Source organism: Nyctibius grandis, chromosome 32 (genome assembly GCF_013368605.1).
Source record: "Nyctibius grandis isolate bNycGra1 chromosome 32, bNycGra1.pri, whole genome shotgun sequence".
Classification (NCBI taxonomy): Eukaryota; Metazoa; Chordata; class Aves; order Nyctibiiformes; family Nyctibiidae; genus Nyctibius; species Nyctibius grandis.
The window spans coordinates 3,138,197-3,151,213 of NC_090689.1; the positions used below are offsets into that span (position 1 = coordinate 3,138,197).

General features: G+C 41.5%; 1 protein-coding gene across 1 annotated transcript in view; it reads left to right on the plus strand.

The window, feature by feature from the left end:
• The window catches only part of STAG1 (STAG1 cohesin complex component), a 163,170-nt gene extending 151,348 nt beyond the window's left edge, over nt 1–11,822 (plus strand). The window contains exons 29-34 of the mRNA XM_068421035.1: nt 940–1,145; nt 4,289–4,460; nt 6,518–6,628; nt 7,451–7,565; nt 9,398–9,478; nt 9,573–11,822. Coding sequence (XP_068277136.1) covers nt 940–1,145; nt 4,289–4,460; nt 6,518–6,628; nt 7,451–7,565; nt 9,398–9,478; nt 9,573–9,596 — 709 coding nt within the window. The 3' untranslated portion in view covers nt 9,597–11,822. The remainder of the gene's footprint in view (nt 1–939; nt 1,146–4,288; nt 4,461–6,517; nt 6,629–7,450; nt 7,566–9,397; nt 9,479–9,572) is intronic.
• Nucleotides 11,823–13,017: the final 1,195 nt, after the last annotated feature.

Here is a 13,017-nt window from a genome sequence, read left to right on the forward strand (position 1 = left end):
TGGCTTCTGTCCTATTCTGATACCTAGGCTGCGTCAGAAGTGTGAGCCTGCCATGAGCTAAGAGAGGAAAAGGGAGCTCGAGAGTTCATTTCCGTGCAGACCTTGTGTGTTTGACTCCCACTGGTGACAGCCTGGCAATGTGGTATTAAATGACATAATAATCAAAGGGTGCACCCTAATGTGTTGGCAGGAAGGGTAGAGGTAATGTTGAAGAATCCTGAGGTCTCTTGCCTAAATTCTGAATACTTGCTTCTGCAGCTTGAAATTCATTAAAATCACCTTTATGTGGATTTGCATATTCATTTTAAGGACTACTTCTAATACCATATAAATTAAATCATAATGGAAAAAGAAAACAACTCACATGCCCTCCAGACCGTACACAGGAGGGAGGTTGTTTGGTTCCTCCCGTAAGTTAACAAGTGTGCACTGGACTTCCCCACGGCAGCGGAACAGATCTTCTGGTTTTTAACTGAAAAATAACTGCTTGCATTTGAGGAAACCACTTTTCTTGTTCCAAGATGCAAAAGGATATCCTGCATCCTCACAACAGTGGTTCTATTTCGGTCTGTCTGTTGACACAGGAGCAATCTATAGAAGTGGCTTCCTCGCTATGCAGTATAGAAAAGGAATTCAAGTAGGGTGTGCTGTGAGTGATGGCAGACAAATGTGGGAGGAAGATGTTGGGGAGAGAAGGATTTGTATTGTTTACCCGTGAGTAACCTGTACATGATTAACTGTGTTACTCTGTTTTGAGGGAACGACGCGTATGCTTGTGCAGTCAGAGGTACAAGGCCCTATCGACATACGTTATTAAATTAAAACAAGGAACCACCACGTGGGATTTGTGCTAAGCTCTCAACAATGTGAAGCGGGCTTGCAGATTAATTAGAGGAAACAATGTGCTGCGCCTCTGTACTCACTGTCTTTTCTTTTCAGCCACTCCTACTTAGAGAAGTTTCTGACAGAACAGATGATGGAAAGAAGAGAAGATGTATGGCTTCCCCTCATTTCCTATAGAAACTCCCTAGTTACGGGGGGCGAGGACGACAGAATGTCCGTTAACAGTGGAAGCAGCAGCAGCAAGGCGTCTTCGGTGAGGAATAAGAAAGGACGACCACCGCTCCACAAAAAGAGAGTAGAAGGTTTGTATGGTTTTAGGTTGCCTGGTAGAAGCATTTCTCATTTTGTACATACGTTACTGCCTTGCTTCTTAGGAGCCCTTATGGTTTATCAGTTAATGCTGAAATATACGATAAATTCTGTATGTAGCAAAAACAAGACATGGGTTCTGCAAATTCCTGTCAAGCTTGAACACTTCTTCATGAGAAATAACCATCGCGAGTCCCTGTTCTTGTCTGTCTTCGCTGAGATTTGCAGATTCAGAACTGTTAGAAGCTGTTATTGAAGTTGGAAACAGGAGGTGTTTGTGGAGTTGTCTGCTCCACACCTTTCTCAGGCACCAACTTCTGGTTTTCTCCCCATGCTTCAGTCTGGAGCCGTTGTTAATTAAGAGGATGCTAGAGCAAACCCACGGCAGAAATTCTGATATAGTCTGTATTTTTGCAGGACCACTGGAGAAAACTTAAGACACCTTTTTGTGTTTAAAATGGTATCCAGTGTCTGTATTTACTCTTTCTGTGACTTGAGGCATGGTTACCAGGAATTTGGCTGTGATAGCTGATTTCGTACACGATTGCATCTGTTCCTGGTTAATCTGTGTGATGTAGTGTGTACTTCCATGAATATAAATTTACTGTTTCACTACAGAGTAGGTATAAGTGAGATCTTTAAACTTCAGAGATTTTTCAAGGTCAGTATCTACGATAGTAACTCCTCAGTGAGGAATCTAATGCCAATTTGCCTGAATCCACAGCAATTTCCCAAAATATTCTTCTAAAGTTTGTCCATATGCGCTTCTACAATCGGGTCTGTTCTCTACAGCTTACATTGAGCAGTACGTGCGCCAAGTCCTTCACTTTCTTACGCCAAGAGTTTAGGTAGATAAAATAGTGCTTCCTTTCTTCAGATGCTGTTTTGCTTCCTTCAGGACACCATGATTTTCACAGAATTCAAAGGACTGATGAACACTGCCTCTCATGGGGTGCTCTTGCGGGTGGGGTGTGGGCGTGTCCTTTGAGTACTACAAATACAGCTCTGGGTCACGGTATAACATTCAAGGACACTGGTTAGGAAGTGTTTCCACTCTCCTTTCTTCAGTGTGAAACCTAATAGACCTTAAACTCATAGATCACTACGCAGACCTTCATTACTCGTGAAAGCTTTGCAGTACAACCTCAGTATTTAGGTCCAGGAAGGATGTATAGCTCATAGTTGTTTGTTGTAGCCCATAACAACATAACAGATGCCTTCATGGTAGAATCTGGCTGCCTGGTGGATGGTAGAACTGAAAAGCTACCAGCAAGTGCTCTCTAATGACAGCAGCAACACAAGCTCTGTGGCCTTTCCATCCATAGAAGGACATGCAATGCAAGCACCAAAAGTCTTTGTTCAGACATGTATTGATACAGGACATTCGATATCATAGGTTAAAAAACCCCCCACAACAATATAAATAGTTGGAAGGACATCACGTACTGAACTTTTGGATGCTGCTTGATGTGCACTAGGCATTACTGATTGTGTTATGCCCCAAAACTTCCTTTTGAATCTTGGCAAAAGGGAAAGCCAAGAAAACCTGGAGCCAGGATGTCTGTATTTTTCACAGGAAGACACAGATTTCTGTCTTATTTTGTGTGTACCAATAATGAGCTCGTAAAATAATCAGAGATTTAATCCTCAGAAATAAGTACTTACTGTTCACTCGTCCGTGTAACTTGAGCTATGAAGAACCAGCCTTAACAAACAGCTGGTTGCCTACAAATTAACTGATGGTCTGTACGTAGTATTACACAGGTCTTTGTTGGTTTTTCGTCTTTACATATTTTTATAACTCTTCCAAAAGTGCTAGCTTTCATCTCAACCTGGCAGTACAGTTACAAACATGGACCTCTCTTTAAACCCTGCCAAGACTTTTTTTTCTTTAAATTCCACTCTAAAGGAACTAAAACAAGGGCTGGGTCGCTGCATAAACTATCCTTGCATCAAAGAACCATAACTAGTCCCCTATGGTTCCTTTCTCACCTAAATCCAGCATGTGTTGGGTTCAGCAGACTGTCCGGGTTGGAGAACATTCCCTGTTGCTACCGGAAGTAAATCTGCTCTGTGACATTTCTTCATAATGCCTTAAGGAAATCAAAAATAAATAGGATTTAAAAAAAAATCTCCAACATTATAAAGGTTCAAAGGTAAATTCAAGAATAAATAGGCAACTTTTTAGATGACATTTGTGCCCAAAGGGCAATAAATGTGTAGGAAAAATTAAAAGATCCATTGAGATCCCTGTCTACTTTCTCACCACACATTTCTTCCTGTTAGTAAATCTGTGATCTTGTCTTCTCCTTTCTTGTCATCTCCCCTGTCTTTCACTTGCTCCAGCAACTTATATTTTTTTTCTACGTCTCTTGCCTACACACTTGTCTGCTCTATCACGTTCTCCTCAAGTTCCCCCTCCTCCTTCCTCTCTGGTTTGCTCCCCTCACAATCTGAGCAGAACATCCCACTCACACCTTCAGTCACCTTCCCGTCCCCATTCCTCCCATCTGCTCTACACTCTAAATACACTGGCTGGAGTCACTATTTAGAGCTCACACCAGCCAGACCACTTCTCTTATTTAAAATTCCCCCTCTGCACTCCACTGAAATGGTTCTTACTGAAGTTTCTCAAGATCTGTGCTGACCAGAGTTTGGGTTTTATCCTCCACCCTCATCTTAGTGTTTAACTGTGTCTTGGTTGCTGTATTCATATGAGATCAACAGTCTTATATTTAGATTGTAAACTCAGTAATTGGGAATTATCTTTGTTATATGTGTGCAAGACATGACAATTTAGGTAGTGCTGCAGTACAATATTTGATTACAGTGGGGTTTTTTGTTTGTTTGTTAAATATTTATACGTTAAGTTGTTGTTATTGCTGGGAATAGCTGGTAGTAATCCTTCCTTAAAAGAACACAAAATAAAATTAGAGCTGAAAATTTTATTATTTTGAGTAATTATCCAGCTGATCTCTTAAAGGCACACTTGTTTTAAAAGACACTAAACTATTGACAATCAAATTTGGAGAAGATGCTGCAACTAAAATGATCCGTATCGAATCCCGAAGGCGGCGATACCGCGCACTGCGTGTCACCAGAATGGTGTTGGTGATGTTAAGTGTTCTTTTTGTAGATGACAGTCTAGAAGGCTCCTGGCTGAACAGGAGTGAGAACATACATACTCCAGGGACGCTGCAAGCACCACAGCTCACCTCAACTGTCTTGAGAGAGAACACTAGGCAAATGGGAGAGCAGATCCAGGAGCACGAGTCGGAGCAGGGATCTGAACAAGATTTTTTACACAAGTAAGTGTTGCAATTTCGGTTTCAAATACAGTGAGCCGGGCAGAGGAGTTGCTTATTTACACACATAGTCTGTGGCTCCATAAATGCAGCATTTATTTGCAAAACCAACTGGAAATGTCTTGGCTATAGCTCAGCAATACTTTGATTATTTTCAGTTCCCAAGAAAAATAATGTTGTAATGAAATCATGGTAGAAATTCCTTACGTTAAAATTACCTCATAGCATAACCATGCGATTATGGTTAAATCTTCCTAGTGTTTGTGGCCCCGGGCTGGACTGAACTGTTTCTCTAAACATCTGGTAGATGTTCTCTTTTCTTTCCCTCTGCCCTATGCCATAGTACACCTAAGGTTCTCCAGGCATCCTAACTGATTTCTTGTAAATTAACTCTTCCATCCAATTCTAGCTGCTGAGCTAGTCATTCCTCTTTCTGGGGTAGCTGCCTGCAGGCAATTTTATTTTGCCCTAAATTATATATACTTGTTGTCACTCAAGTCCCATTTTATCACCTCCATTTAGAGGAGAAAAAATGTTGGTTATTGTCTGTCAGTAGTTTATTTAAGAATAGAGAAGTCTGCAGAGAATGCAGGTATGTGGTATTTCTATTAATTTGAAGATACAGAGTAACAATATCTGGTTTGGAGACTATTTTACAACTTTCACAGCCAAATTTCCTGATCTGATTTATCTGTATAAAAAAGTCATAGTATGCTGGCCGGATGAATCTGTTCATGTCAGTCCCAGAGTATCTTTTCACCTTAATCCCACTGTATGTGAGGTCTGGGTTGATGTCTCTTACTTGCCTTTCTGAGGTCAAGGATTTGCCTCCCCACCTCCTGCCTCCCCAGATGTTGCCATAACTTCTAGGTTATAAGGAAGATGTTGTGGCTCTCAATTTCTCCATAAAATTTTTCTACTCTGCAGTAAAAACAAAACAAGAGAAAATTGCTGAAGCAGAACTTTCTTCCTGACCCTCTCTGATCTCACCTCTCACTAAGCTACATGTATTCAGTTGTGGGAAGTGGGACAGCTTCCCTTCACTGCATTTTACTGAGCCTGAGGAGCAGGTACTGCCTTAAAGCTGTGGGAGAACCTTCCCCTTTTCGGGGTGGGGGGGAAGCTGAACCTCTGCTTCTCCTGTCTCAGATGAATGCTGCGAGCAGAGAACTGTTGGGCAGAGGCAGACAGCACCGCTCTCCTCACTGTCAAAGAGCTGGATTCCACGTGCAAGTTCACAGTGTGAACTGACAGCGGAGAATCCTTTCAGCCTGCAGTTAGCTGCTGCACGCGCTGCCTGCAGGTCAGCTTAGGAGAGAGAAACCATAAAATAAAGACAGAGCAGTCAGTTGCTGAACTAATGGGGTTAATCACCTCCAGAAGAATATTTTGTTCTGGGTTGTTTTCATGTGGGTTATCCCAGCTTATTATGTCAATCTTACTAGGGTATGAGACTGCATAATAAAGTAAAAACTGGTGGTGCTCTTGAAGAGCTGCACTTAGTTTACTCCCCTTTCCTTGTGCTGCAATATCATATCAAACACATTGCTGTCTACGACTGCGTTTACACGGTATTGTAAGTCCAGCCTTCCAGGTATTTCCATGTGGGTAAGTTACTGGACGCTTAAGTTGATCAGGGTCTATATTTAAAAGCAATTTGTTGTGTGACATTTTTGTTTTCAGCTGTGTGTCAGTTATTAATTTGGGTCCATTCTTGCTCACATTTTGCCTGATCTGAGACAGTGAAATAGGATTTAATAAAGTGCATTTTAGAAGCGCTCCCACTCCAGGTACATGCCACACTAATGAATGAGTAACGTTAGGATTTTTATGTAGCTGGTTTTATTACAACCATTAATGGATTTTTTTTGTGCACATGCAGTGAGAGGAGACAAGTTGTGGAAGGGAATCCAGAAGACGTGTACCATGATGGATGTGATTTAAATATCTTAATCTGAAGCACGGCCAGACACAGAACTTGAGGAGATAGATATTGTGTAAAAATAACCAACTGAAAGTCATCAGTGTTCTCAGTCGTAATGCTGCTTTATGTTTGTTAGTCCCCAGATGCAGATATCTTGGTTGGGCCAACAGAAGCTAGAAGATTTAAATCGAAAGGACAGGACAGGAATGAACTACATGAAAGGAAGAACTGGTGTAAGGCATGCAGTGTAAGTGTGCAGAGCATCCTCGGCTCCAGATCAGAACCGTTCTGGATGACAATGCTGCATCTTATGTTACATTTTCTGGGTTGTTGCTAGTAATTTCTGTGACATTTTAACTCTTGTTGATGAAGGCAGAGTAACAGCTTTGTGACACTGGAATGGATGCCGGGCCGTGTGGCCGTCTAGCCCAGTGTTCTGCCTCTCACCGTGGCCACAGGCAGGTGCCTAGTGAACAGGGCAGACGGACGTGGCACATGTCCCTGTAATTCTCTCCCAGCCTTCAACTGTTCTTGTTTCAGGGGGTCCCCGTGAAGCCCTATGATGTGTCTGTTAGGTAATTCCCAATGAACCCTTCCAAGTTGTTGTCCAGTCTTCCCGTGAACCCGTTTAAGCTTCTTTTATCCACATCATCTTTTGCCAGGGTGTTCCACTGGGCAGCTAATGGAGGGGACACGGGTGGGTGAATTCACCACTGGATTCCCTGGGATTCACCAGTGATCCTGGCAACCAGTGTTACTCCTTTTTCTAAAAGGGCCAGCAAACGCAGTCCGGTTATTGCCCTTTTCTTGTTAGGGACAAATCTAATTACTGTTTATAACAATATTACATGGGACTTCCTGCTTTAGCCTCTCCAAGTGCTAGGTTTGTTTTTATCTAAGATTTTCTTCCAGTTAATATTACAGAAAGCGTGCTGGCTTCATTCTCAGCATAAGGTTTCATGTGAAGGTATTAAGGGACAGGATTTGTGCATTCTTTTTAATGGCAAAGATCATGGTTGGGAAATTTAAATGCCTGGAAATGACTTTTTCTTTCTCTTTATTTAATCAGACGAGGTCTAATGGAAGATGACGCTGAGCCCATCTTTGAAGATGTAATGATGTCCTCACGAGGTCAGCTAGAGGATATGAATGAAGAATTTGAGGACACAATGGTCATTGATCTGGTCAGTAAATCTTATTAATAGCAAGTTTAAAATGATGAAAGATCATTTAAAAGGAATTTTAGAAGTGCAAACAAGAATTTCCAAAATTTTGAATTAATAGCAAGTTTAAAATTATGAAAGATCATTTAAAAGGAATTTTAGAAGTGCAAACAAGAATTTCCAAAATTTTGAGCCTGTTTTTCCTGTTACCTAAACACTAAAGAGCAGAAATGGCCCAAATACTCCCTAGAACCTACAACTGCAGCCTCAGCCCCAATTGATTTTCTTTATAGCAACACCAGGCGCGTTGCTTAGCGCTCCTCCTCTCTGATATTCTGGACTCAGGCAGTAGCAAGTGCCTGAAGCACCCTCACGCCCCTGGGACTTGTCAGCCTACGAGAACTGGGTTATGATTTATAGCGTAGCGGGTGTACCAGTGCAGCCCTCTTCGATGAGGGCTATAGAAGGAGCTGATCTGACTCGCTGAGCAGCCGCCAAAGGGCAGGGGAGTGCAGGTGGGGACGGAGGTGAGATCAGCTCACCCCATCTGGCTGAATATTACACGAAGCTGCCTGCTCGGCCTCAGGGAGTACAAATGGACTCTCTAAAATCCAGTAACTGTGTGTGACTCAGGTTGGGGGTTTGACATTATGAAGAGTTTGGGAACAGCATCATCTAAGGGTGTTATAGGCGTTGTTGCCTTCCCTATGCTGTTGTCACAGCCGTCATTAACTCTTTTGCTGACACGGCTCTTCATGCAGCCACACCGTGGTCAAACTGATCCAGCCAAGTCGTTGCTCTTTTTGTGTTCCCTGGTTGGTTAGATTTCTGGGCGGTGGGCAGGCAGGGGGTCCTCAGTCGAGGTCAGGTCAGTTCACAGCCGTACACAGAGGTGTGCTGGCACAGCAGAAGGGAGAGCGGGCAGCAGTGGCCAGGTGTGAGGGGATACCTGACACTGGAATTGCTCCCAAACAGGTGCTATCATCAGATGGCAACCTGGGGTCCTTTCATGGTAATGTACTGACCACAGGCAGGGTTTCCTTTGGAGGGATTATAACCTTAGTAGCCTCTCCCATCAGAAGGAATGCTTGCCTTGTAAAATGGGAAAAAGGATCAGTTGTGTTACACACTTCACCATTTTTATGCTTTCATATTTCTCCTTTCATATCCAAACAATAAGCCAGAGGTTACTTTAGCTATAATGTCTTGGAAGGAAAATTTAGGCAATAATTCAGTTGTTGCTGCTGAATACTGAGATTATTACTAGCATTCGAAGTAGCATTAGCAGATATTACTGGCATTCAAGTGGTTATCAAGTAAGTAAAATCTCTCTCTTACTGGCAATCCAAGGCAAGGAAATGAAGGAATTGATCAAGGCAGTGAAGCTCACGTTTGCTCTTATGTTCCTAGGGATGGACAACACAAAGGGTTTGATCCTCAGAAATACTGTTGCATCTTCAGCACCTTTTTACCTAAATCCATTTTTTGACCATGTCAGAGCTAGAGTTTCACCGTAAACTTAAAAGCATAAAGACAGTTAAAAGACAGTTTTTACGCAGTCTGGCCTACAGTCCTAATCCAAGAACATTGTTAAGTGAGCAAGAGCCTTAAGCAAGTCCTTAGCTATGAGCACAGCCTTAAAATGACTTTAGAATCCATCAGCTTTTACCCCATTCCTTAAGCAAAAGGTGAGTTTAAGAAGTGCTCTCCTAGGTCAGTGCCTGTGTTCGTATCAGAGCTGCAGTGTGAAGGACGAGGTAACGGCGTTAGTCCCCGTTAGCCGTAGGGCCACGAGAACCCTCCGTACCCAGTAACTGCTGTGATGTTCTGAAATGGCCCACTCCTCTTTTTAGCCACCCTCAAGAAACCGGCGAGAACGGGCTGAACTGAGGCCGGACTTCTTTGACTCCGCAGCTATCATTGAGGATGATTCAGTAAGGCTTTACTAGTATTGTTTGCTCTTTATCTGAGGTGCTTTTGCTTATTATGACACCTAATTAATTACTATCTTTTACATCATCTTTCCAGGGATTTGGAATGCCTATGTTCTGAAGTCTGGTGAAGACATTTTACAAATTTGGAACTCTATTGTTTAGAGCTAGAGGCCTATATACTGTGATAGCTTGTATGAAAACCACATTTTTGATGTGATACGGTTTGATTTTTAACCAAATGATTGAGGTCAATCCCTTTTTGTAGTGACAGAAAGAAGAGGAACTTCTTAATGACGCAAAGGAATGTTGGCCAATCCAGTCACCTCAGAAGGGCTGACCTAGAAAATCATTTGTATCCCTGTTCTTGACTGTCCTAATACAGATTTTTTTTTTTTTTTTTCCTGGATGAGGAGGAAGTTTTAAATTGTTAAGACAGCTGTCGAAATAAACACTGTTCTACATATGTTTTCTGAAAACAACATTGAGTGAAAACAGAACTTTTTAACTTTATTTTTCTGCTGTACAATTTAAAACAGTTTTAACATTTGCCTTTTTATGTTTTAAAAGCTAGCCATTTTTATTAAACCTATGCCTATCAGCCATTGACTAGCAACGATGCTATAAGCAGGTCATTCTGGCTACAGAAAAGTGTTTTTGAACACACTGGATTTGATTAACATTATGGTACGCTTATATCCTCTCATAGGCATTGAGAAGAACACTCTTCTAGAAGAGGTTAGAATTCTAATGACGTGCATCTCTGCCAAAAAACTTCAGATTCTGATATGATAAACCCAGATTTTATACTCTTGAGAAGATTTATTTTTATTTATAATGGGACATAAAGTTAAGAGATGTCCATGAAGCCACTTTTCCAACAGATGCTGTGTAACATTCATTTTATATAGCACATGGGGACACAAACACAGTAAATTTTCTATTGGTACTTGCTCTGTGCATTTTTAGCAACTTATACCAGCAAATAAAGTATTCTCAGTAAAACACACAAACGGTTCTCAAGTAATGACTTTGCTGTTTTTACTACCTACTTCAAGCCCTGCCAACCCAAGGGACATAAACAGCAACTTTCCTATTCAAAAAAATAATCCAAGGGTGGGGGAAAGGAATCACTTGAGCATACTAAAAGCAATTTTAACTGTACCATAAAAAAAAAAGTCTACTTTCCATGCCGCAAATACCCTTTTGCGCTATTTTTGTAAATTAATTTTGCCAGTTAGAAGTACTGTATGTGCTGCATAGAAATTTGTGCTTAGATGGTGAAGTTCTTAAGCTTACAATGGAATACAGCTACATTTTCAGTGTTAACTGTGCATATTAAGAGTAATTCTTTGGAAAAAAAAAAAAAAAAGATTTTTCAAAAAAGTTAAAAACATCCAAAAAAACCCCAAACATTCTCAGCTAATTCATTGTAATAAGAGATTTTTCAATGTTTTCAATAATTTGGAATTACATTATGCTTCGATTTTATGACTCTGCCTAGTAGCTGCTACTTAGTTAAAACTGGCGTGATATCAGAGGTGCTGGCCATCCACAACTTGCACTGACTCGAGTATCTCGAAGAATCAGCCCCCAAATGTTAATCTTCCTTTCTGCATTCTAATGTTAGCATTGGAGATACAAAGCAGATTGACCCACTTGGAGCACAGCAGTTTTAGAGGTGCTTTTTTTTTTTAGCAACTGCAAAATAATCATGGAGCTTTTTTTTTTTCCTGTTACGAGCTTACTGAGCAACAAAACAACATTTAATGCCCAGTGCTTACTTGCTGGGAGGGAAAAGAGTCTAATTAATTTTAAAAACAAACCAACATTTCACTCAGGTGAGGTTTGTTTCTTACAACATGTGCAGTTCTCAGACATGGTTGCCAAAAATGTTTCACTAGGTAATTCAGCCATTCCTCAGCTGTGGGTTGGGGAATGTATAAAACCCTGAGAAGTAGCTGGAACTTGATAAAATAACGTTACCTCCCTTCCTCTTCTGTCCACCCCAGAAGTAACGGGTGGGCAGGAATGGCTGCATTAAATTGTCATCACAAGAATTCTGTGAGCATAGTAGCATAATCAATGCTGCCTGGTTTGAGTCATAGTCTCAGACGAACCTTGTGCTTCACAGTCCTCTGTGTGGAAAACTGATTCCTAATTTAACATTGTAGAATACTGTATAACAAACAGTTATTATCACGGTACCTGCAATGGGTTTCCAGTTCAGTTTGCAGTCAATAGGTTTTTGTATTATGAGTGTCTCCTTGATTGGTTTTGCTAGTAATTCTGTAAATTGTACATTTACAATATGAGGTTTTTTTTTTTTCCTTTTGTACAATTTAAAACTGATGCTTCACCTTTCATTTAATAAACTATTCAAAATCATGAGTATGATGAGCACCCTCTTCACTATAACTTTCTTTTCAATGCTCCTTTGGGCCATCACATCTTGTCATCCCATCTATTAGTAGCCAGAGGAAACACTCAAAGGTAGTTCTCGCTAGTCCAGGCTTCACAGCCCGATTCCGTACAGCTCCCTCACCCACTCAGCACAAAGGAAATCCCTGTCTAGCCTTTTTTTTTTTTTCCCCTCTCCACTGTGGTGTATTTTGGGGTTTTGGTTGATCTGGGGGGTTTTGTTGTGAGATTGCTGTAAATCATCAGACAAGTTGGGAGAGCTGCCTTGTGAAAACTTGTAATTGTTTGAACTGTCACAAATATTGAGAAAAATTCCACCATCCTGCCCTGTCCGTCTGAAGTGACCTGGACCACGTGGGAAGAAATGGAAGTGGTAAAGGCCTGGAAGGTCTAACAGCCAGCTGGGTTAAAGGAAGAAGTTTTACAGATTCCTGAAATTTTCCTCGGAGAAAAAGGTGCTATTTTTGTCCAGCCCCTGAGTGATTTCATCTCTGTTGCGCTAAAGAAAACTGACTTACTTATCATCTGGCCCACTTCCTAAAGAAAAATCATCTGAGCCAGAAAAAGAAACAAGATATGCAGCAGGTGAGGAACAGGGATAGCAGTCAACATCTGAACTGCACTCTAGGACTACTCCTAAGACACAGCCCGAACACTGAATCTCCAACTGCTTGTAAGTTACATTCAACTCCTGATGCACTGTGGAACACAGTAAGTAACTTATGCTTTTAAGTTCAAGGGCCTGCTCTCTGTTGAAAGGATTTTATTTTACATCTACTGTTTCTGCAGATGACTGGAATTCAAGAGGACCTTGAGTAGTGTGGCCAGAGCAGCTTTCCAGTGTGTTTCCAAAGAGTTGCACCGGCAACACAGGCTGCTTGGAAATGGAGAGGATGTAAAAGCCAACCTCTTGTGCTGGCCAGGGATAGAGGAGCAGATGAAGTCTATAGAACTAATGAAGGTAGGAGACAATTAAGAAAGGCTGTACTACTTCTTTGTGACAATGATGACTGGGTTTCTCATTTAGTGTCTCCTCCTGACTCTGGGCAGGATGAAGAAGCTACGTGCCTATCGCTTCACTTAACACAGCCTTTGCCTCTAAGCTTGGGACAGCCACCAGC